Source organism: Sphaeramia orbicularis, chromosome 19 (genome assembly GCF_902148855.1).
Source record: "Sphaeramia orbicularis chromosome 19, fSphaOr1.1, whole genome shotgun sequence".
NCBI classification, from domain to species: Eukaryota; Metazoa; Chordata; class Actinopteri; order Kurtiformes; family Apogonidae; genus Sphaeramia; species Sphaeramia orbicularis.
The window spans coordinates 28,008,388-28,034,027 of NC_043975.1; the positions used below are offsets into that span (position 1 = coordinate 28,008,388).

Sequence of the window (25,640 nt, forward strand, 5' to 3'; positions counted from 1 at the left end):
AACATTTATAAAAGAGAACTCTTCATGGTCCTAATGTGAAATGGTTAGACCGTGTAGTGGTGTGCAGCTCTGTATCAAACTATCAAACCGTTATGTCTATGCACCTTTTATTTACCACACAGGTGTAAAACATGCAGCCCGGGGGCCAAATCTGGCTCGCAAAAGGGTCCAATCTGGCCTGTAGGATGAATTAGTATAATGCAAAAAGTACACTGAAGATATTAACTATCAATGGTGTAAAAATCATTTTAATTCAGGTTCCACATACAGACCAATTAGATCTCAATTGGGTCAGATGAGTAAAATAGTGTCATAATAACTTATAAATAATGACAACTGCAGATTTTATCTTTGTTTTAGTGAAAAAAAGTAAAATTACATGAAAATGTTTACATTAACAAACTGTCCTTTTACAAAAAATATAAATAGCCTGAACAAATATAAACAACCTCAAATGTCTTAAGAGAAGTAAATGCAATTTTACCAATATTATACCTGGTACTATATATTTTGTGTATTTGTAATTGTAATTTAAGTTGTAACGCACATGTATAAATGATAAACTGAGGCAGAATATTGTTAAAATTGCACTTGTTTTCAAGGTTTCAAGTTGTTCATGTTATTCGGATTTTTAAGGAAATGTTGTAGATGTAAACATCATAATGTAATTTTACTTTTTTCACTGTTATTATTTTACTGGTCTGGCCCATTTGAGATCATGTTAGGGTGAATGTGGCCCCTGAACTAGAATGAGCTTGACACCCCTGATTTACCACTTTATGCATATAGTTGGTTTGAATACACAGATCATAAGCATACAGGGATTAATGTAAACACTTAAATAGCCAGTAATGTTTATATGGTAGTTTTGAGGAGCAGTAGATCCTATCAGGGTGTTTTTAGTCACAATCATAATCCATGATTTGAGTTGTGGTTCTTTATCTCACTTTTGTAATGTACTGTGCAGACAGATTGGAAACAGCAGATTTCTCCGTTTTCACATTTAAATCACAGTAGTGCATTAATTAGAAAACCACAGCAGTAGAAATTGCATCCGATAGTGGCGGATGGCTACTACACAAAGGTTCTGGAAACACGGGGAGTGACAGTAGGAGCCCAAAAAATGGCTACTATCTAAATTTTTTATGGTTAGTTTGATGTTCAGCTCCACATTTATTGATAAAAGACTAAGTTTGATGTTCAGTAGTTCAGATTTATTTAGGTGTTTAATACTTCGGCTTAAATGTTCTGCTTAACCAGTCTGTCACTACATTTCAGACACCCAGAACATTGAATAGGCATTAGTAGGTGTTATCATCCCCATAGTTACGGACCTGCCACACCTACTAAAAGCTTCCTATCATCCATTCCAGATGCATCATGCACTTTTGGTGGCAAATTTCAGGAGGGGGTTGAGATCAGTTGATTAAACAGACATTGTTGTTTCCTGCTTTTAACTGCCATTGGCTGTTAAAAACACTGTCTGCTGAAATGTATATAATGTGATATTAATGTGTGTGTTTTTGTATTTCAGTCCAAACATATGACGATAAACCAGCATTAAAAAAAAAAAAAATTATTGCTCCCTGCATGTTTTACACACTATTTCTCTTTGCCACTGTGGAGGTCATGTTTATTTTTTTGCCCACCTGTTAAGTGTTATCCTTCTCCTTGGCATCCACTTCACCTGGTTTACACACCAAATCATCATGTGACCATAAACTGCACAAGCTTCATCACCTAAAAACAGACTGATTTGTTATTTCTTTAGTATTGATGAAGATAATAAGCAGGAAGCAGTGTCTAATTCACACATGCACATTTTTAGTTTTTTGGGATTGCAGTTAGATTTATCAGAGTTGTCAGTGAACCAGACATGAACAGCTGCCGGTAACCAAAACCATCAACTCATCTAAAATGTTTATTAACTGTTGAATCACGAATTCGATCAATACATGTAAATATTTCAGGGAAAAGGCTGTTTAGGCTCCGTAGTGAATGTGGAAACACCGTCATCTTCCACAACATCGAGTAAAAGCCATGTAGACAAATGACTGGTTGTAGATGCATGTTTTTATCCTCAGTTAATTATATATTTTGATAAAAACTCACATTTTCTTCAGTTTTCTCTCTTTTGATACAATAACATTTGAATTTACTCTGAGTTTTTATGAACATCTATATGCTCAGTATAAAGAAACCTTCCTCTTGTGTTAGGGTTGGCACCGGCTCATTTTAGATTTTAAATACATAAATGAAAACACATAAAATTTTTTGTATTACATCAAAGCTTTTTGACTTTGTCAGGAACCTCTATTTCAACAAAATAATACCAAAAAAATTTTTTTTCTCTAAATTTTGAAATGCTCTGACTGAAATTATGACCTTTGTGTTGTTAGGGTCAGTTTCAGCCTAGTTATAAAAATAAGATTATAAAGCAATAATTAGAGCCAAAACTGAAATCATAAGCGCACTGTCAGCCAACACACTGACAGCCAGCTCCTCTAACAATTATGTGAGTGTTTGGGGATTCTCATTTTGCCTTGTTATCCAGTTTACCTGCACAAAAACAAAACAAGCATAGACGGGCTTATCCACACATGTGAGGTCAGTTCAGTATAGAGGTGGTGACTGCAGAGTCCACATCGAGGGGTATACTGACAAAAAAGGCCCAGAGGCTCACACCAAATATATGAAAACCAATATTTTCATGGTTAAGGAAGTCTAACAAGGTAACCAAGAGATGAGAAACAAATTGGATGATAGATAATTGTTTTGAGTTTATTTTACAGCTGATTTAAGACATGGGTCAAAACCAGCCTGTTAACATAAGAGATGGTAACAGAAAGCAAACACAAGCCAACACAAGTTAAATATAGGAAAATACTTGATTTTCACTCAAAAATGGAAAAAGCAGAAGATAACAGATGATATATCACTTAGGAAAGGTTAAATGTGGAGTTGCCACAAAAATACTCCTCTGTTTTTAAAGGTTAAAGAGATCTTTGTCCAGATATCTGCAGGTAAAAAAGACAGAACTGCTTATCTAGGGTCTGTATTTCAGTTATAAAACCTGTTCTCTACCACTTCAAGCAGTGTCTTGTCCTAAGCGAAGTATCATGTGTCTCTAATCCATTTTCTGCCTTGGTCATGCGTTGTTAACTTCTCAAAATGCGCAGTAACAGTTTTTTTACCATGATCACAAGTAGTCAGTTTGAATCATGTTATATGTATGTCATTTGTCCATTCAGCAGAAATTCAGCGTAAATAAACTTTGATTGATTGATTGATTGAGCAGAGGCGTATACTTGGTTATATGGCTCTTAGAGGGGTCATATTTTGCTAAATCCTCTTTTATTAGTCTTTGGTTCATTTATTTGTGTATTTAGGGACCCTAATACTGCAAAAAGTTTGTATTTGAACCCTCCAGGTGCTGCAAAGCTATCTTTATATTCATTTTGGCAAAAATCGAGTGGATTTCTACAACCTGTTTTAATTCCTGCTTAATTTGTTACGTCTAAAACTAGTTAAGTCATGACATTTGCACATATAAGGTCAAGACTTTCAACGAGCACGCCATCATTGTTTATCAGCAGCAGCGGTTGTAGTCCATACTGAAAATATGTCCAAACTTTGAGCCACTTACCTAAAATGTTCAGTTGTTGGTTGAACGGGACAGAGCAGCACAGCCAACAACCTGGAGGAGGTGGGGTGTGAAGAGGCTCATTTGCATGTAAAGGGCCAGCGCTCAAAATGACCTTTCTGGTGTCATTACTCAGAAATAGGGTTGAAGATGGACCTGTGGAGTTGAATTACCTCCGCCAAGGAGGTTATGCTTTTGTCGGCGTTGGTTTGCCTGTTTGTCTGTTTGTGTGCAAGATAACTCAAAAAGTTCTGGACAGATTTGGATGAAAATTTCAGGACATGTTGATAATGGCACAAGGAGCAAATGGTTAAATTTTGGTGGTGATCGGGGGTGGGGGTGGGGGGGGGGGGGTATAGGGGCCCACTGTTCTGCCGTGGCGGAGGTCTGCGCTCTCCGAGTGCTTCTAGTCAATGAAGAATTCAGACCCAAGCATAGTTCATGTAGACCACAGGGAAACATATTTAAAAGCATAATTCCATTTTTTAAAAAAAAAAAAAAAAAAAGCAAAATATCACTCCTTTAATGAATTACTGTTGCACTGGTCTTCATGTAAAAAAAAACCCAGAATAAAAATAGTGAAACTTTACCAAGTTTCAGCCACTAAAAGTGCAAAATCAAGTCCAAAATGCTGGTTGGCTATAATTTCCAGATACAGTCTTGGGTCAAAATGTGAAATTCTGAGAATAGAAATTGAGAGAATGGGTTTTACTCCAATGGAATGTTTGTCTCAGAGCAACCAGATGTACTTTAAAACACTGTCTGCACATTATAATACAGTCATTTTACAGGTTCTTTCTAGTGTAAGATTATAAATCTATTGTATAAATGTGCATAAAACCAATACATGTGTATATGACACTCATTTACATTGAAAACATGAGCTAAACAACACTTTCCTCATTTGTTTTCCAGTTCATCTTATGAAAGTCTGTACAATTTAGCACATTTCATCTCTGAGGCAAAAAAAGACTGTAGACCAGTGTTATCAGCTGAAGTTTGGAAACTGGAGTATAGTAAAATAACATAATCTCACCAAAATGACCATATAACATTGTCACATTGTCCACAGCTACTACAAAAAAAACCTTGCCTCAGCGTAAACAGTATTTTTTATTATACAAATACAGATGTTTCTGGGATCAATTTCTGCTCTTTGTCTTTTCAAACTCGCAGAAGCTCTAAGATTTAAATCACACTATTGATTTACCCAGTCAAGTGTCTAGTTTGTGCTTGAAGAAACTTTTCATTCTCTCTTAAAATTGGAACAAAGGTGTTCTTTCAACACAGCGAAGATTAAGAAAGTCAGACAAGTTAAAAAACTAATAGGGGGGAACATCCATTACTGAATGGGCCACCAGTCGAGCCAAGAAAAGGCCATTAAGGAAAGCAGGACTCAGCTCCCTGTAGAAAACATTTACAAGAGGCACTCACTAATGGGTCAACAGAGAGGACTCTTTTCATCACTCAAACTAATTGGCATCTGTGAATCTGTAGCTTTAAGAAGGGGAAAAAAAGGCAACCTGTTCAATGTTATTGATTGAATTTACCGAGGAGTGCAGATGAGTGACCAGTACCTCAAAGGTGCAATAGACCTGATGAGAACCATCTTAAAGCACAGTGAAATCCTAATATTGAACAAAGATTGTACTTTATTGTTATTTTATGTACAAGATGAAAAATATGCCATAAGCAGGAACATTTTAATGGCCCCAAATAAAGAAGAATAAGTTATTCCCCAGAGTGAAGAAAAAAATACAATGCAAAATGAAATAAATATACAAACAACTTTGAAGTCAGAGGCAAGACTCTGGTTATCAAAACAAAATGTTTGTCACTGAGTCGCTTTCCCAGACAGCTAATGAGCTCTGTGTAAATGGAGGTGTTACGCTTCAGTCTCAGGGACCTATTACAGCCTTGCCCTCATTCCTCGGGCCAGTCTGAATTGATGTATGAGACCACACTAGTTATTATTTCCATATATTGGTTTCCCACTGCTCCTAAGTCTCTGTAATTGTTTGTCATCATCAAGTCCAATTTATTGTTTGCCAAGAGCGCTGGATGGTAAGCATGCAGGAAACAGAGGTGGGCAGAGTCAAAGACAAACAGTGTTGGTTGTGCATCACTGACTGCATCAGATGCGAAGGTGCAGGCTGCTCAATAAAACTAATCACACATGAATTTTAAGGGGTATTGACTGAGGTGGATTCACAGGGGATGGCAAATTTGTGATCTAAGAAAAGGGTGGAAAAAGCTGAAGACAGAAGATCAAAAGCCAGCGTGGCAGGGCAAGGACAGTCAGAGGTTAGAGCTAACAACCTGTATTTAAACAGTCTGGTTTCACAACAACTGTACTAGATTCTACTGGAGATGAAACACTTCAGTGGAAGGGACGTCATTAAAGGAGGCACTGGGCGCAGAATTCATGGCTGATACACTTAAAATGGCATTTTGGCAGACAGCTGATCACCTATGCCGATGCCTATACTTTTTGTTTCTTTATTTTGTCTTGATTATAAAACTGAAAATAGTTTCTTTTTTCATCACATTACCTTTGAAATATCACAGGCTAAAACAAAAGATTAAGATAACAAAAATGTATGCGATTATGAATGAATGAATGATTTATTTAGTTTTAAAATGGGACAGTTTGTATTAATGAACATTTACACGTAAATACGAGACATTATAACCATATGGCTAATTTCCATCTCGAGTCCTATTGACAGGTAAAACAAAAAACAAAAAAAATAACAACTTACAGATAGTATAATACCATAACTGAACTGAGACATACAAAAAGAAAAACAAGCAACAACACATAGTGCACACAAACAGACAAAAACAAGGGGACCAAGGCAGCCACCAAGAAAAAACTGATTAAGGTTTGCACATGATTATATTATAAATACCCTATTGTCACCATTACACATGATTATATTGCAAATATCCCGTTGTTGCGATCACACATATCCCTTTATCGCTATTGCACACTGTTATCCTGCACATACCCCTCTGTTACTATTACACATAACTGTATTGCACATTTCCCACTGCAACTTATCATCCTTTAATTCTATTGTGCATAAACGCTCACAAGAAAGAGTTCTATGGTTTTACCTATTAGTATTAAAAAAATTAAAAATACACTGCTGCTCATATAGAATAATTTTGTTTTCAGATACATTTCTCTTTTAATTTCTATTTATACACATCAGTAATCACCTTTTACCAGGTATGATAATCACATATGGAGCCCTGGTTACACTTTACATAATAAGAATAAATCACATAAGAGTTAAAAATATATTCTATTTGAGCTTTATGGGCAACAGTGTATAACATGACAGATAAATATCTGCTACTGCCTTTGGTGAAATGACACCTTTTATGCCAATATAGATATTGGCCAATATATTAGTGCATTCCTAGGTAATTCCAGACTGGAAATCCACTGAGAATGTCTGGAGTAAGATTAGGAGAAAGACAGTTGGTTACAAGCCATCTCATAAAGCTAAGCTGCAAGTATTTATGTACAGAGGTGGCATAAAGCACCCAAGAGCAACATGAAAGACTGGTGGAGAACATGCCAAGGCAATCATGTATGATTATTTTGAATGAAGCTCAAGTTGATCCCAATGACTGCCCTTGTCAGAATCCACTTAATGCAAAAAACAACCACTCAGTGCACTCCAGCTGTTAACTTCAACGCAATGTGTTTCAGGACAAAAGAACTGTTGATGTTAATGTTGTCAAATTATTGGACATATTTCCACAAAGGACTGACCAAGCAGTGAAAAACATTGCTGTTTCTGTTCTGATTCAACCCAGAAAGCCTACCCTCATACCATCATGAACGTCCAAAAAAAAAGGAAAAGTGGTTTTTTAACAATATAATAACCACCTAATGTCAAATATATAAATGTAATTAAGTCTTGTGCTTTTACATTAGTTGCCCATCTTTCAAGTGCGACAAGGCACAACAACTTATCACGTTAGTGTACATATGAACTGTAATAATTCAATCTATTAATGTTGTGACTATTCCTTCCTATGTGTATAATGTTCTGTTGACACATAAAATGCATATAAAGCATTCATTTAACCTTTTTATCACTAATCTGTATCACAGGCTCCTAAGGCTGTTGCTGTTTCTAGGCTAAATAGTGGCTTATTTTAATGAAAATCTTACCAAGCATTTATGTTCGGAAGTGGCAATACATAGTTTACACCACTATAATCGTCTGACAAAACAGAAGTTGCAAGGATTTGATGACTGGTAACATGTTCTTTAACTTTATCTGATTCAGTGAGTAGTTTCTCATTTACTTAACAACCATCTGTTTGATAAAAAGCATAAAGATTGGACTGTTTTTCTTTGGAAAAAGGTCATGCGGACTGATGAGTCCAGATGGACCCTGCTCCAGAGTGATGGTCACATTACGACGGATGAAGTGATTACCCATCATGCCTAGTCCCTACAGTACAAGGCTGTGGGGGCAGTGTTATGATCTGCGGTTGATTCATTTAGACAGGTCGAGGCTCAGCAACGTTATGTCCAAAAATAGAATATACTGAATGACCAGGATTGGACATCAGTGGCATATTCTTTGGTGACAATCCCAGAATTCATCAGGATCAGATTCTGAAAGAGTGGTTGAGGGACCATGAGACCTCATTTTCATACATGGATAAGCCACCACAGAGTCCAGAGTCTGCGTCCCCCTTCACCGATACAAGATCTGGTCAAAATATTAATACAAATTTGAGTGGAAACAACAAATTTCATAGAATAAACAATTTCACAGCAAATACTTCCTGTAATCTGAGCTAAAGGCGGTCCAAAGAAATATTTTGTGTGACTTTTTCTTCAGCTAGGGTGTATATGTTTTAAATTATGTTCATTCCACATATATCTAAATTTGATCTTTCTCAGTGTTGGTTGTAATCTGTTGTCATTCCTCGTCGTAGAAATACAACTAAAAGTATTTTCTGTGTTTCCTTTTTCAGTTGCAGCGGCTGAAGCGCTCCCTGTCCTTGAAGTCAGTCATCCGCAGCAAGAGCGTGGACAACTTTTTTCAGCGCAACAGTAACAGCGATTCCCGCCCTCCGTCAGCCCTTATAACCACAATACCGCCCCCACCATCTCCTCCTCCACCCATCTCAGAGTCCCCTCTGGCCTATGAGCGCTCCCCGTCCCTTTCGCCATCTATCAGTCCGAATCCCTCGCTGTCATCGCACTCACCTTCCATCAGCCCTTCAACATGTCTGACCTCCAAAACCCAGCCAAAGTCTCAGGGCCAACCGGTGCTGCCGGTCAAGACCCACTGTTTCCAGGAACATGTCTTCCGTAGGCCTACCAACTGTCAGCGATGCACACACGTGATCCACGGTAGGTCAAATATCCTAGTGTAGGAATGTCTCACTGAATAGATGATAAATGTGTTCACAGAAAAAATGCTTTCATTGCACATTAACTTCAGTTCTTCTCATTCACATTTTAACTTTAACCCATAAAGACCCAAGTATCCACCATCTACCAAAATCATCTACTGATATAAACTGTTTAATCCCTGTTGATCCACTAATCCATGTAAATAATTGGTATAACATGCAGTTATTTGTCTTTTCATGGACATCAGATATGACCCATTTGGATGCTCAGAGGCTCCGTAGTTACCGTGGAAACACCATCATCTTCTACAACCTTAATTCACCAGTAAAACCCATGGAGTTGGATCAATGACAGTGGATGGACACACCTGGTTTATGTTTAGTTAATGATATTTTGTTGAAAAGTCACTTTTTCATCAGTTTTCTCTATTTCTGATATAATAACCCTTAATTTTAATTACAGCTTTTTTGAACATCTGCATGAATGGCAAATTAAATGTAGGAAAATACCTTTCTCCATTTCTCTTTCTCGCTTTCTTGCTTTCTCCATCGCAGCTCCAACCCTCTGGAACTCCCTCCCACCCTCTGTCCGACACTGCTCCGACCCCAACACCTTCAAATCCCTTTTAAAAACTCATTTATTTAAAATTGCTTTTAATGTTTAATCTTAATGTTTAATGTTTAACTGTTTTATATTCGTATACCTGCCTTTTGCACCTGCTTTTATCTGTTTTTAATATGTCTGTTTCTGTTTTTATCTGCTGCATGTAAAGTGTCTTTGAGTTATATGAAAAGCGCTATACAAATAAAATGTATTATTATTATTATTATTATTATTATTATTATTATTAAAATACCTGATTTTCACAAAAAAAACCCACAAAATACAGAAGATAATATTACAATAGGTGGCAATAAATCACTTAAGGATGATTAAATATAGAGAAAAAATGTATTTGGGAATGGACACAAATGTCACTCTGGGTCCTTATGGGTTAAAAATTAAAAAGTTAAAGCTAAAAAGATTATTTCCATACCCAGAGTATGTAACCTGAATGAATCATAGCTAAACTGCATCATGTTGAGTATCATATGTTACCTTCTTACACTTGTCTTAGCTCACTGTGATATGTTAAATGTGGGTGTCTTTACAGGGAACTCTAAGCAGGGGCTGCGTTGTAAAGCCTGTAAGATGGCAGCCCACCTCTGGTGCTCTTCAGAGCTCTCCCAGCAGCCTTGTAACGGGAAGGTAAGAGCACTTCAGACTGACTTGTCGATGATCTGCCACGCACTGTACAACTTTATGTACCTGTGAGCTGCGCCTTCATACCCACATAAAGTAAATGGCCACACAGAGTGCCTGACGCAGATATGACACCCAGCTCTCAAGTGATATTGATTCATCTCCTGCTAACAGGGGTGTAAAAATCTGTCTCAGATTCTCCTGCTGGATTTACCTTATTAGTGACGTAAGTATTCATGATGTAACATCAGTTTTAGTCACAGTGTGGGGAAGATTTCTCTCAAAATGTCATGGATAACAGACTGTAGTTGCCCTGTTAAATAGGAAATTTAAGGTAGATACATGCTTCATCAAAGTAACTAATTACTTTTTAAATATTTTTAGGCAATATGACAGCAAAGTCACAACAACACTGCAAAAATCTAAATCTTACTAAATGTATTTTTCTCATTTCTAGTCAAAATATCTCATCACACTTAAAATAAGACATAATCACCTAAAGAGTAACTTGTAAGTGAGATGTAAGAACTTATTTTTAGACAATAGATCTTGAAAATCTTACTTCAAGAAATCTTACCAAGATCATTTTCACTTGTTCCATTGGCAGATTTTTTTGCTTGAATTAAGCAAAAAAATATCTTGAATTAATTAACAATAATGAATTTATTATTTTAAGTGTGATGAGATATTTTGACTAGAAATGACAAAAATACACTCGGTAAGATTTGGATTTTTGCAGTGAATATGTGTTAAACAGTAACAGTACAACACAGATTTTTTGTTTTGATTGATTAAAATGCTTCAATATAACTTGAATAAAAATCAGAACCTTCTGATTCATGAATTTAGAGGAAAATGTTGTTGAATTTCCAGCAGTGAAAGGTTTTCCTGGTTGTTATGTGCAGTGATTGGCAGTCAACAGGCGGTGCAAAATCAAACAAGAGAACAAATCTTAGACAGCGCTCAGAATCTGAACACATCTTGTCTAGTTGCAGAGACACTTTCTTGTATCCCCATCCTTAATGACAGTGCACTCTGTAGTATGTACTATTGTAGTATGTTGTACTATAGTTTGTATCAAACACCGTCAGTGATCCTCATTGTCCAGAAATCTGCCTGGCAGAAAGATGCAAAGTAAGAGAATTATGGATTAATTATATATTTTCACAGTTTCAGTGTAACTATAATGAAATGCAATTAAATTTACTGTGTAATTAAATAACTAGTTTCTCTCAAACAACAAGGATTATTAACAACAAAATGATACAAGGCAGCATTGAATGTTTACTCTTTTTATTTGCCTCCAGTTCATTGTTTGAACCTTAAAATAAAACTTGCATTAACAATATTCCTAATGCTTTTTAAGGTTTTATTGGTTGAAACATAACAGAAATCAAAGTGCAACCACCCTAATCTGTTTTCTCAGTTGCTGTAGGAAAAATGTTTGATATTACACAGCAAAAGATGCTATTTATTATTTATTTATTTGTATTTTATTGTAAATGCATGAGTTCTTTGTGGAACGGCTGACACAGCATGCATTGTGTCAGCAGAGTTTAACATCTGGAAGCTGTACTTGTTTCAGTCATTCAGTTGATGTCCTGTAGCCTTTAGTCCTGGTAATATGCTTAGCCATTTTGTTAAAAGAGGATAAAGCCCTTTTCACAGCAGCAGAGACAAAAAGGAAGGGGTTATAAATGGAATGTAGATTGACTAGAGCTATGCAAAGCAGACCAAGACACGGGGAGATGTGTTAAAGGGTAGCAGCGGGATCAAACTGTCCAACTATAAATAGAATTAGAGGAACAAAAGCTGAGAAGAGCGACACTGATAAAGTTTCAGTGGCCAAGTCCTGACATTTTTTTCACTCAGCCTTTTTGTCCTTCCTCTTGCATGTGCTGCTCTTCTCACATAACACCCTCGTCTCTTCCTCTCTCTTGTATGGGTGCTACATTTCCTTCCTCCCCTCTCAACTGTGTTGGAAAATCAATATCTCCCTGTACCAGCTGGTCTGGCTAATTCAGTGTGAAATTCAGTGTGTTTGAGGCGCACACAATCCCTCGAGGATGTGACACGGGAGGCTCTCGCCAAGCCTTCGGCGGTGTCCTTTTCGATCGCTGCACACTCATCAAAGCGAGGATTAGGCCTTTACAGAAAATGGATGGAGTTTGAGGTTACTTCTCATCTTCTACGTAACTTAAGAACCTAGGTTTTTATTACAATCAGCTAAAATGAAATGATGGCATCATGTAATGGTTTGTTTGAAAATGGATGGGTTCAGTGACAGTTCAGATTATTAGTTATCCTGTGAAAATGGACACCGTAAACCCGGACTTTGTATTTACTAAAATGCTTTAATTACAATGTACTTAAATGGTTTAAGTTTAATTACTTTACTATAAAATGTTAAGTATATTCCACTAATTTGTAGACATAGTCAAAAGTATGAAGAAGTTTAAGTTGAATGGAATTAAATCACAAAGTTTTAGTCCTGACTAGGGATGTAACAATATGAAAATTTCATATCACAGTTATTGTGACCAAAATTATCACGGTTATCATTATTATCACTGTATTGTTGAAACTGTGCTCAGAATGTTCAAAAAGTACCGATACACACACTGAAATAATTTAACCAAGTTGTATTTTGAAAAAAAAAACAACACAAAGCCAAATAAAATAATTGGCACAATGTACTCTCTGTTGGCAGAAACATTCAAATATTAACCCTTAGTGGTCTGAGCCTATTTTGTCCGTTTTTTAGTACTTTTGAGTTAGCCTTTATAGACTATATAAACAAATGTTTACTATACCCATGTTTGGTAACTTTTTATTCAGCACAACTTCATCTATATCATCTGCCTGTTATGTTTTTCACTTTAACCTACTATAGCAACACAAAAGGCTAGAAAACACAAAAATATATAAAATCCGATTTGAAAAATGTATATCATTTATTGCATAAATCACACAAACATGCTTAACAAACCTTTTCAAAGATTTTAGAAGTGAATATTGGTTCCAAATATCAGGTATAGAAAATTAAAAATTGTAATAAATTAAAACTATACACAAATATTTGACGTAAAAGCAGATCTATACATGGGCATTTTTCCCCTAAAAGTGCGGTAATCAAACACAGTTATCATGATAATCAGAATTTAAATGGTAATAATAACCGTTGGCAGTTTTACCGCGGTTTATCGTTACACCGGTAATTGTTACATCCCTAGTCATGACCACACCTTTTTATCTCCGCATTGCATTGTGGGGATTGGGCATGTTGTTGAAAATGTTTTTATGTGCAGGGGTTCAGCAGGATTGTGGTGTTAGTGTTAACTTTGACTTAATGTGCGTATGGCAGTGTTTATTGGCCTTTTTGTGTTTGTTTTTGTATTTTTGTAGAGCTGCACCATGAGTCAGAGCCATAGGCCCAACATTGGCTTTACTGTTCATCTTTGTTTGTTGTGAATCTTTATGCCTTGCCATCTTGAAAGTACTTGTATTAACAAATTACACTGAGCTATCTTCCTACCTAACTTCCATCCACACCACAATATATTAAGTTGAATAATTTCATAAAGAACTTTATATTGCAAAAGATTATAATTAAATCAACTTGGAAATGAATACAATGAACTGAAGATATTAAGTCTAATGACTATACAAAGCATTTGACATTGCAACAAATCTTAAGTTAAACTAACTTGGCATTTAATGTGTTGCACTTAAAATAGCAATTCCATTCAAATCAAGCATTTAAGTTTAATACACACAAGTTGTCATTACTCATTACTTACGTTTTTTTAAGGCAACCGGTTTGCTCAAATTTTTTAAGTAAACTCAACTTATCTGGTCTTACAGTGTAATAATTAACCCATAAAGACCCAAATGTCCACTGGTGACCCAAAGAATCTACTGGTATTAAGTGTTTAATAACTGTATATGTTGAAATAATTCAGGTAAAATGCAGTTTGTCATGTTTTCATGGTCATCAGATATGACCCATTGGGACGTTCAGAGGCTCCGTAGTCATCTTCGACAACATTGATCCACCAGTAAAAACCATGGAGTTTGATAAATGATAGCAGATGGAGACACTTGTTTTTACATTCAGTTAATGATATATTTTACTGTAAAAGTCACTTTTTCTTAAGCTTTCTCAGATTTTGAAATAATAACCCTCAAATGTAATCTCAGCGTAATGATTAAAGTACATAATCTGTGAATTAAATATAGGAAAATACCAGATTTTCACCGAAAAAATGCAAAATACAGAGAATAATATTATGATAAATGGGGATAAATGGTTAAATAGAGTGAGGGTTCATGAACGTCAAGTAACTCCAAGTATTTTAGTACTTTTAGATAATTTTTCTTTCAAAAATTCTACAGTGGGCAGTTTTAATCAGAGGTAATTTAAAAGAAAAAAGAAAAACACACTGTCTGATGTGACCTGCTTCGTGGGTAACATGACTGCATTCTGCACTTAATACATGCAGTTTCCATAGATATTAATCATCAACATGATTAAATTCCAGTATGAATTCATTTTATAAGAAAAGTGGCTTCAGTCACAGGATTTGCTTTCACCTTTGGAGAGAGAGGAGTGAACAAAAAGAAATGCAAAAAAAATGATCACCAGATTTTTTTTTTTTTTTCCGTGTGTGATAGACATTGAAACTTTAGTAAAAAGTGTCAGTTAAGGAAAATGCTGCTATTTGAGGAAAGCTTCTCTATTGGAAACGAAGTTATGTTCCTCTTATGGTCAGTGTGGATTCAACCTCAGCTTAAATCCATGAATATAAGCATCAAATAAAAACTGACAGGTGCCATGACCACCATGTACAAGTGAGGTAGGTAGAATGTTCCAGGCGTTTAGAGCCACGGAGGTACATGAACAAAAAATACACATGTCCAAGTTCACAGTTGCTTTAAAAGACTTCCCCCATAAACACAAAAGTCCACTGCTTGGCTGACCTGCATTTACAGAAGCACACAGCAGAGCTGAGTCAGCAGCTCAACCTGCCAGACATTCAGACCCAGAGACTTTAAGAGTAACACCAAACTGTAGATCAGGTACAAAGAGCTTAAAGTCAGTACAATCAGCCTTTATCTAAGATGTAAAAATAGGACAGTCCGTTGTCCATAACTCATTTCGGCATAGTTTCTGTTTCACAATAAATTGGTACAAATTGAGGGATGTCTGTCCACTGAAAGGCTTATCCACCGGTGACCAAAAGCATCTACTTATATAAAATGTTTAAAAACTTTAGACCTTTAGACCCCACCCACCTATCAATATGTTGAGATAATTCAGATAAAATGCAGTTTGTCATTTTTTCATGGTCATCAGATATGACCCATTTGGACGTTCAGAGGCTCCATAGTGAACGTGGAAACAACATCATCTTCTACAACACTGATTCATCAGTAAAACCCATGGAGTTGGATCACTGACAGTGGATGGACACACTTGTTTTTACATTCAGTTAATGATATATTTTACTGTAAAAATCACTTTTCCTAAAGCTTTCTCCGATTTTGATATAATAACCCTCAAATGTAATCTCAGCATGATGATTAAAGTACATGATAAAATAAGTGTCCTCTAAGGCAGTCATTCACACAGAGTTTGCGTACAATTCCAGTGCACAGAAATAAGATATTGTTCCCAGTCATCCAACTCAGTCAAATAAAATCACAAAAGAAGCGTAGGTAAGTAGAAAACAACACATGTGAGATAATGACTACAGACATACATTTCTATATATACACATAGACAAATATATGTACATATATAGACCTCCACCTGCGCATAGTTTTTTTTAATATATTTTCTACTTTAGTCTAGAAAGAAATATGAGTTAGTAGGTAACCATTGGTCCAGGAAAGATTTCCGATTTAACCCATAAAGACCCAAACAGCCACCGACGACCAAAACCATCTACTGATCTAAAACATTTAATAACTTCTGAATCACTAATCCTATCAATATATGTAAAAAAAAAAAAAAAAATGGTGTAAAATACAGTTTGTCATCTTTTCATGGTCATCAGATATGACCCATTTGGACGTTCAGAGGCTCCGTAGTTACCAAGGAAACACAATCATCTTCTACAACATTGATTCACCAGTAAAAACATGGAGTTTGATAAATAATAATGGATGGAAACACTTGTTTTATGTTCAATTAATGATATCTTTGTTGAAAAAGTCACTTTCTCCTCACTTTTCTCTGTTTTGATAATAACCTTTGAATTTACTCTGAATTTTCATGAACATCTAGATTAAATATAGGAAAATATGTGATTTACTGTGAAAAATGCAAAATGCAGAGGATAATTTTATAATAAATGGTGATAAATCGTTTAAGAAAGGTTAAAAAGAGAAAATTAATTTGGAAACTGCCACAAAAGTCACACTGGGTCTTTATGGGTTAATATGGACAGACCACAGGAAGTGTTGCTTTACTTGGCTAAACAGTGGGTTTTCACTCTTCCATTCATTCATTTATTTATTTTCTGACCTGCGTAGTCCTCAAGAGGGTCATGGGGGCAAAGGTGGGGTACACCCTGGATGTGTCACCAGTTCATCACAAGGTTATGCAGATATACAGCCGAACAACCCTTCACTGTCACATTCACACCTATGGGTGATTTAGAGTGAACACTTTACTTGTAAAGGTGCATGTGTTTGGATGGTGGGAGGAAGCCGGAGTACCCAGAGAGAACCCATGCAGACACAGAAAGAACATGCAAACTCCACACAGAACCCTCTTACCATGAGGCGACAATGCAAACCACTGCACCACAAATGTATGGAAAGGAAAGGAACACTAGTTCATTGTTTATGGCAATGCAGAAAAATAATAATTGAAAAAATTATTTCAAAACAAATTGTATTGAACCCTAAACTGTTTTTGTTGGGTCTGCATCCAGAAAAACATAACTTCAGTAAAAGTGAGAGAATATTCATAGACCTGAGTTTGTTCAAAGTCAAGAAAAGTATTTCACTACTGTGGAAAAAAAGATGTGACTCAGTGTTTCAGACAGATGTTAACAAACCTTCCTCCCAAAGAATAACAAACATACTTAAATCAAAAACACAAGTTTGACAAAATATGGAAACCTTTCATTGATTATGTCCAAAATTAAAACATAAGGCTTGAAGATGATGTAGTTGCCATGCCTGTGAATATTTTTTTTTCCTATCTAATTTTACTTATTTATTTATTATTTTTACTTAATTTTTTTATTTGTATGTATTTATTTATCTTTTTACATTTTTAATATTATTGCTGTCGTAATGTATTGTATTTATTTATTTATATTCCAATCCATCCATCCATTTTGAGATAAAATTACAACTTAATTCCTTAATTTAAAACCTGATATTTTGTTTCGTTGTACACAATGTTCTTGTTGTATTAGATTAACTACTGATTTTATTTAATGTAAGAGAAAAAAGAGAAAATCTATGGTGTTGATATTTTTCTGTATCTTATCTTAAGCTTAAATAGTGTGGAGAAAAAAAATGTAATCAATGCGACTGTGAAGGACAGTTGATCTATTGACTTTTAGATCCAGTCAGACTATAAGGATGATTTCAGGCCAGACAGAGCAGAGGTGGTGTTGGTGCAAGGAGGAGACAAATGGGCTGTTTGTAATCGAGCCCAGTCAAGTATCTGAGGAATAGGATGCTATCTAAGTATTTAGTAAACAAATTTGCTCATGCAGAAGCTGGTGTTTATCTAAAGCAGTGAATTACAAAAAAAAAAAAAAAAAAACAGAAGAATATTGATGAGAGCATTTCCCCTGGCTTATGCGTCGTCCATTTGCTGAGTGCACCCATACAGTATATGACCAATTGCTTTAAAATATGCTCTGAACCAAACAGCTTAAATTACTTTGGAATCCTGACAAACTTTTGCGAATCGATGTTAATTAAATGTAAAGATGTATAACAGTTTGATTAAAGAAAAAGGTCTGCTGAGCACTGCACAAAATAATCACTTCTGCAGGAAAACTCCACATTCATCTGCAGAGAACTTTGTGGGAGTCTCCTCTGATTTATTCCAGAATCTAATCTTGGTTTTTATGGCTCTAAACTAAACTAAATTAAACTAAACTAAACAAATCTAAACTAAACTAAACTACCTTTTTCTACCTCTATTTCTGTAAGTAATTGGTGTAAAATACAGTTTGTCATCTTTTCATGGTCATTAGATATGACCCATTTGGACGTTCAGAGGCTCTGTAGTGAACGTAGAAACACCGTCATCTTCTACAACATTGGTTCACCAGTAAAACCCATGGAGTTGGATCAATGACAGTGAACGGATGCATTTTTAAAATTATTTTGACTAGTGGCATTGTACCCGTGGTGCCATTTTATGATAGCATGAGACGCTAAAACGCCCTCCTGTGGTGCAACAGCAGCATTGTACCCAAACGCCCTCCCGTGCTGCAACATCGATCGGACAACGTGCATTATATAGTAGGATATTGATATATTTCGCTGAAAAAATCACTTTTTCTTCAGTTTTCTGTTTTTTACCTTAAACTTTGATCTGAGTTTTAATGAACATCTACATGATCGGTGAATCAAATATAGGAAAATACATGATTTTCACTGAAAAAACACAAAATACAGAGGATAACATTATAATAAATAGAGATGAATTGCTTAAGAAAGGTTAAATGGAGAGAAAAAATAATTTGAGAAACTGCCACAAAAGAAGCACAGGGTCTTTATGGGTTCATTGAACATAAATACTGAATTAAAGCTATTTCTGTACTTATTGTCTCTACTATCAGCTGTTCTGCAGTTAAATTCTGATTTTATTATTATACTAATAACAACATACACAGCGGGTGAGCTGTTATTCCATTTGGTGATAACACATTACATGCTATACAGTCAGGGAAAAAATTATTTGACCGTCAAAAGTCATCAAAACAATTGTTATGCAATCAAGTACTAACTCCTGTGTGTATCATGTGACTAAAACAGACAGAAAAGAAAACATGGAATGTCTAAAAGCACTGTTTTTGTCAGTACAATGCCATAGATATTGATGTAAGAACTGAAGTGATTTTGGTTATTATCAAGAAAACCATGGAAAATGGATAGATATCAGCTCTGAAATTAAACTCTTATGGGCTATTTTTGTTTTTATCATTATATTTGTCCAAACAAATATACCTTTAGTTGTACCAGGCATTAAAATGAACAAGAAATTGAAGAAAACAAGGGTGGTCTAATAATTTTTCCCGGGACTGTATGTATTTAAGGTGTGTTACAATGATCTTTTACAATGAAAATGCTTTAGTGTGGATGTATCATCAGTGTCGAGGTGTTCTGTGTGGTTATTTTACGGCAGATGTTTTGTGCTCTGGAAGGGAGAAGATTAAAAAAAAAGAGAGAGAGATTCTGGGCAAATTCTTGTCTGTCAGTCCTGAGTGCAGCCAGCAGAACACAGCAGCACCTTAAAGCAATGTTTCACTTCTGGATGACTTCTGTGCCTTTCAGAAGGTCTACACATAAAAGATCTGTCAGATTGTCGTGGCAGGGGTTTTTGATGTCTTTCCCTTTTATAAATATAAGGGAACAACAACAGCGTCAGTAAATAAATATATAATTTTACTATGTGACACTGTTGGTTTTGTGAAATCTAATGTTGCTAAATATATTGACAGATAAAATAAACCTCTCACTTGAAATGTTTTAATACAATATGTCAAGATGGAAATACAATTATATACTTAATAAAATGCTTCCTTAAAGGGGTCATATTTTGCTAAACCTACTTTTATTAGTCTTTGGTTCATATATTTGTGTATTTGGACCCTAATAGTTCCAAAAGTTTGAATTTGAACCCTCCAGGTGCTGCAAAGCTATCTGAATATTCATTTTTGGCAAAATTCGATTCGGATTTCTACAACCCATTTCAATTCCTGCTTAATCTGTTACATCTATAACTAGTTACATCACAACATTTGCACATATAAGGACAAGACTTCCGATGAACATTTCTCTGAGTACAACATAACGTCGGCTTCCTGATAAAACCTGCTATGTGACTTTTGGCAAATTTTACAGGAGAAACAAAAAACTGTTTATATACAGTCTACTCTCGTTATACCGCCAACTTCCGTTCACGGCCAAATTGGCGGTATAGCGAAAATGGCGTTACAACGGGTTACGTCCATAATGTGCATGTCTTTACTATATGATGTCTATGCTGCCTCCGTTAACCCATTCTAATTGCGTTTCTAAATAAATCTTGATTCTGTTATGTTGTAAGGGATCATTTAAAGTGGGGAAACATTTTAAGCATTATTATACCGTGTCAGGAAATGACACCCATCATCTTGAGGCTTTGGCTTAATCCCACGTCCTCTTCCCGACATCCTGACCTACTGAGTGTTCTGCGATAAATGAATGGTGGCCGTTCCGTAGACCTACTTATAGCTTGTCGCGATCAGCGTCTGGCGCATTTGTTTCAGTGCATTGTTAAAATTTATGTGTACTCGATGGCAATCACGCTGGCGGTATAACGGTCGGGATCAATGGTATAAGTGTTGTTTGTGCATGGAACTGGGCTGGCGGATGGCAATAGGCAGAAATGGCGGTAGCTAATGGAATAATGCATTGGGGATTTTTGTGCAATGGTTTTGGTCGGCGGTGAGCGAAAATGGCGGTATAACGGCGGGCGGTTTAACGAGAGTAGACTGTAACAGGAAACTGTGAAATATGACCAAAAAAAATATCTGTTCCTTTAATGTTGGTACTTATGATGGAATGTAAACAACTTTCACAGGAGACTGAAATTTGAAGCTATAATAGGGGAGATAGCAGGTTTTTATTCCCAACCAAAAATGTCACTTAGCAGGTTTTATCAGGAAGCCGACGATAATTGTTTTTCAGCAGCAGCGAAAATATGTAAAAACTTTGAGCCAATTACCTAAAATGTTCACTTGTTGGTTGTATTAATGAACACAAGTGGCTGAACAGGACAGAGCAGCATAGTCAACAACCTGGAGGGGGTGGGGCATGAAGTGGCTCATATGCATTTAAAGGGCCAGCGCTCAAAACAACCTTTCTGGTGTCATTACTCAGAAATAGGGTTGAAGATGGACCTGTGGAGTTGAATTAATGATGAATTCAGACCCAAGCATAGCATTTACAGTTTATGTAGACCACAGGGAAACATTTTAAAATGCAGAATTCCATTTTAAAAAAAGCTAAATATCACTCCTTTAAGGTCTGGGTAGATGAATTATGACCGTAAAGTAGTTGAACTGTTAAATACAATGGCAATATTGTTCTGCATCTGATAAAAAATTAAATATTAAAATTTTTTTTTAGATGACATGTTATTTTCAGCACACAATTATGACAGAGTGTTTCTATTTGGGGAACATTACAGCTCACCTGTCAAGAGGAGGACTTTGTAATGAGTCATGTACTGTAGCTAAACATATTTCTGCAGCTAAAAAAAGAACCCAAATCCAAGATCAAGAGCTGTACAGTAGATCTTCTGTGTGTTCCTTAATAATTTGACAGTGACAGTCCTTTGTTGGCTCTCAACTTGGACTTCAGGGATTTATGCACTTGAAGGTAGAAGAGGAAAATGTAGTCACACTCCATTAAGTTCACGAAAGGGCTTTAAGGAACTTCTTTTTTTTTTTTTTTAGAGAAACTTACTGTTTAAATGAATAGTGAGTGTTTTATGAGCACTAGACAGTAAGTGAGTGATAATACAGTCAGTGTAATAATTCAGAAATACTGCCAACGCTGAAACGTGTTTACCTCAAGTAGCACTGTCAGGGATACTGTACCATAATCAATTTCATCTCATTCATTATTTCTGCTCTTGTTGCATGAGTGACTTTATGTCATTATCAGGAGTGTGATATTCATTCTTTTGCAGTAAAAAAGCAAAGGCATGGACGTCAAGATGGCAAATGGTCATTTGTATTTGCCCTTTCCTGGGTTTTTTATTCTGTGTCAGCATTTATTTTTATTATTTAACGATGACTTCAGTGTTCTTATGTCCTTAAAACATCCTTTATCCCAATGCTCGCCAAATCTTTTCAGCTTGAGTCACAAAAAAATCAGCTTTGTCTTCTGCAAAATGCTTACAAAAATATATAGTGAATTGAATTGCATTAAAACAGCATCAGAAAGTCTCATCTTGTTACGCATTTTACATTGTTTTTGTTGTTCTGTCTTCTACACCATTTTCATCTTGTTCCATCTTTTACATTTTACATCCAAAAACTAATGGAGAATTAATTTATATATTTTTTTCAGCTCCTTGACAGAGACACAGCTTTATACTAATAAATCTTATCTATCTATCTATCTATCTATCTATCTATCTATCTATCTATCTATCTATCTATCTATCTATCTATCTATCTATCTATTGTTTATATGGAAGGGACAGTGTACATTAATCAACATTTCAACAAATGTAAATGTACTTGGGTTTGCTGAAGGCTAATTTTCATCAGTAGTCAAAATCCATTGTACAAAAAATATAACAAGAATCAATACTACATATGAATACAATATGCAATAATGTACAGCATTCATAAAATAAAATACAAAATTATATAATTTAGACATTAAAAGCTGTTAATACAGTCTCAGAAAAAATTATTCGACCACTCTTGTTGTCTTCAATTTCTTGTTCATTTTAATGCCTGGTACAACTAAAGGTACATTTGTTTGGACAAATATAATGATAACAACAAAAATAGCTCATAAGAGTTTAATTTCAGAGCTGATATCTAGACATTTTCCATGTTTTCTTGATAATAACCAAAATCACTTCAGTTTTTACATCAATAGCTATGGGATTGTACTGCCAAAAAACAGTGCTTTTAGGCATTCCATGTTTTCTTTTCTGTCTGTTTTAGTCACATGATACACACAGGAGTTAGTACTTGATTGCATAACCATTGTTTTTGATGACTATTGATGGTCTAAAAAAATTTTCCGCGACTGTATATAGCTAAAATCACATTTAAAATCACAGGACCAGAGTAAGTGAACACATCATTCAAGTCTTTCCATTCAACTTGATTGAACGGTACAATGAAGACTCCCTAACTACTTTATTTTACTTAAAGTATTTGTTAGTTTAACTGCACAGATTGCAGTAAGGAACTGACTCCATACTTGATACAATGCTGAATGAGAATGTTAAGATCTTTGAAATTTGAGAACAACTGGAATCCATTCATAACTTTTGTAAAGAAAACATAGCGTAACACCCCCACACACACACACACCACACTCATGCCAACACCATACATCTGACCAGCATCAATATTTCCAACTTAGCTGGTCGTCCTACTGTCTTGTGTCTATCTGTCACTTTGTTTCGTCCTGTCCCTGTACACTTTCGTCTATATGAGCCCTCCCTCTATGTATGTGTATATTAGCAAAGAATGGGTGATAATGTGAATGTAAAGTTTGAGATTGTTACTTAAGCACAAGCTGTAATTAAAAATAAAATTGTCCTCCAAAAAAAAAAAAAAAAGATGTTTAAAATCTATATTCCTTTGCATACATCCGTAACTTTGCTCTGATATCACTCCATGCTTTTGAGTTTTCATGCCACATGAACCTACCTTTTCTCAAATAAATCCCCTCTGGTATTGTCTTACCACTAAACATTGTGCACTTTTTCCCTTTCGAATAACATTTCTCCTTCTTGGCTTCTCTTTGCCTTCCTCTTTTCTGTCTCACTGCCCGTCAGACAGGAGCTTTTAAGCGAAACTTCAGCTCTCCTCTGCTAACCACTGATCCGCTGGGTGTGGTCAGAGAGGCTCCTGCTGCCCAAGGTGAGTGATAGACCAAACACTGTCTGATTTATCACAGCACCAAACAAGCAGACCCTCAGAATGACAAATCACCCTGTTTGTGGCCTTCAGTCCTTGAAACCTGACAACATGACCTACTATGTGTGTCCATAAGGCCCAGCGAATGCATGTCTATATAGTGTCGGCTATAAAACTGCACATATGTTGCTCTATCTCATCTTGTAGAGTCAGATAATGGTACCATTGACCCTGTGTATGAGGCACTGCGCTACGGGACGTCGCTGGCTCAGATGAGTCGATCCAGCTTCAGCAGTATCTCAGAGTCTCCCTGTCACGAGGTACACGCAAATAAAATACACTGACAAGTCATTCATGTAAGTTCATGTGCACGTTAATAACACCGATTTGATAATGAGGATAATGACTTTGCTGCACTCCTGTGTTTATTTAGGTGGAGAAACTGCAAGACAGACTAGAAAACCAGCCCATCGCTGAAGAAGAGCCACTCCCAGGAAGTGAGTCCAACCATTTTAACCCAACGGATGATTAGTAATGTTTAAGAATGGAGAGGCAAAAGGATGCTAACACATCTGTTGTAATGCATTTATTGGTAATGGTGAGACTGTATTTATAGAGTAGAATAGAATAGAATAGAACAGAATAGAATAGAATAAGCTTTATTGTCATTGTAAAATGGTATTGTATAGTGCAACAAAATTTGGTTTTACATTCTGAATGGTGCGCAATTAAATACTCATATCAATTATACACCCAAGAATAAAAATGTGTAAGTATAAAACAGAACACAAAAAAGCACACACACACACACACACACACTAAAAGTGAGTCCAGTGTCAAATATGCAGAATATACAGATGAATAATGTCAGTCGTGTTCAGTATTTTTAAGTAAAGTCAGTAGTTATAGCATCAGAGTGCAGTGACTATATGGTGAGTTTTCTCCACATTCTTAGAACTTTCTGACCTGCTTTGTCCTTTAGAGTGTTGCAGGGGTGCCAGAGCCTATCCCACCTACCAACAGGTGAAGGTGGGGTAGACCCTGAACGTGTCACCAGTTCATCACAAGGCATTAGTTTTATTTCCAGTTTTAATTGAGGGTCACGTTAGCTCAGGCAGGTAATAATACTAAGTCTAGTTACAAATATGTCAAAATAAAAAGTAAAAAAAATAAATCTAGTTACAAATCCTTTTTCTGCACAATTTCAGGTTGTCTCACATCAACTTTATAACCAAAGCTGCATTCATTCAGCCTGTGCTGTTCCATACAAATCAACAACTCAATGATTCTTGTTGATATATGTGTAATTGTTTATCTATATTTCGTGGATCTCAGGCTTTGCAGGGGTTTGTGATCTCAGAGACTCTCTGTGTCTCACTTGCATAGATGTTCCAGTACATCACTTGAGCAGAATCCCAGCATTCTGTGGAAATGGTTAAATCTGGTATTAATCATTCACTACTAAAACTAAGTTTTTCATTTTAATTTAAAAGTTTTCACT

The 25,640-nt window shown here is 35.8% G+C and overlaps 1 protein-coding gene across 2 annotated transcripts in view; it reads left to right on the top strand.

Annotated features, from left to right (window-relative positions):
* LOC115410400 (SH3 and cysteine-rich domain-containing protein 2-like) overlaps nt 1–25,640 on the top strand; it is a 49,551-nt gene that overhangs the window by 14,705 nt on the left and 9,206 nt on the right. For both annotated transcript variants that reach the window (XM_030122036.1, XM_030122037.1), the window contains 5 exons: nt 8,654–9,035; nt 10,192–10,286; nt 24,058–24,142; nt 24,347–24,459; nt 24,573–24,636. In XM_030122036.1, coding sequence (XP_029977896.1) covers nt 8,654–9,035; nt 10,192–10,286; nt 24,058–24,142; nt 24,347–24,459; nt 24,573–24,636 — 739 coding nt within the window. The remainder of the gene's footprint in view (nt 1–8,653; nt 9,036–10,191; nt 10,287–24,057; nt 24,143–24,346; nt 24,460–24,572; nt 24,637–25,640) is intronic.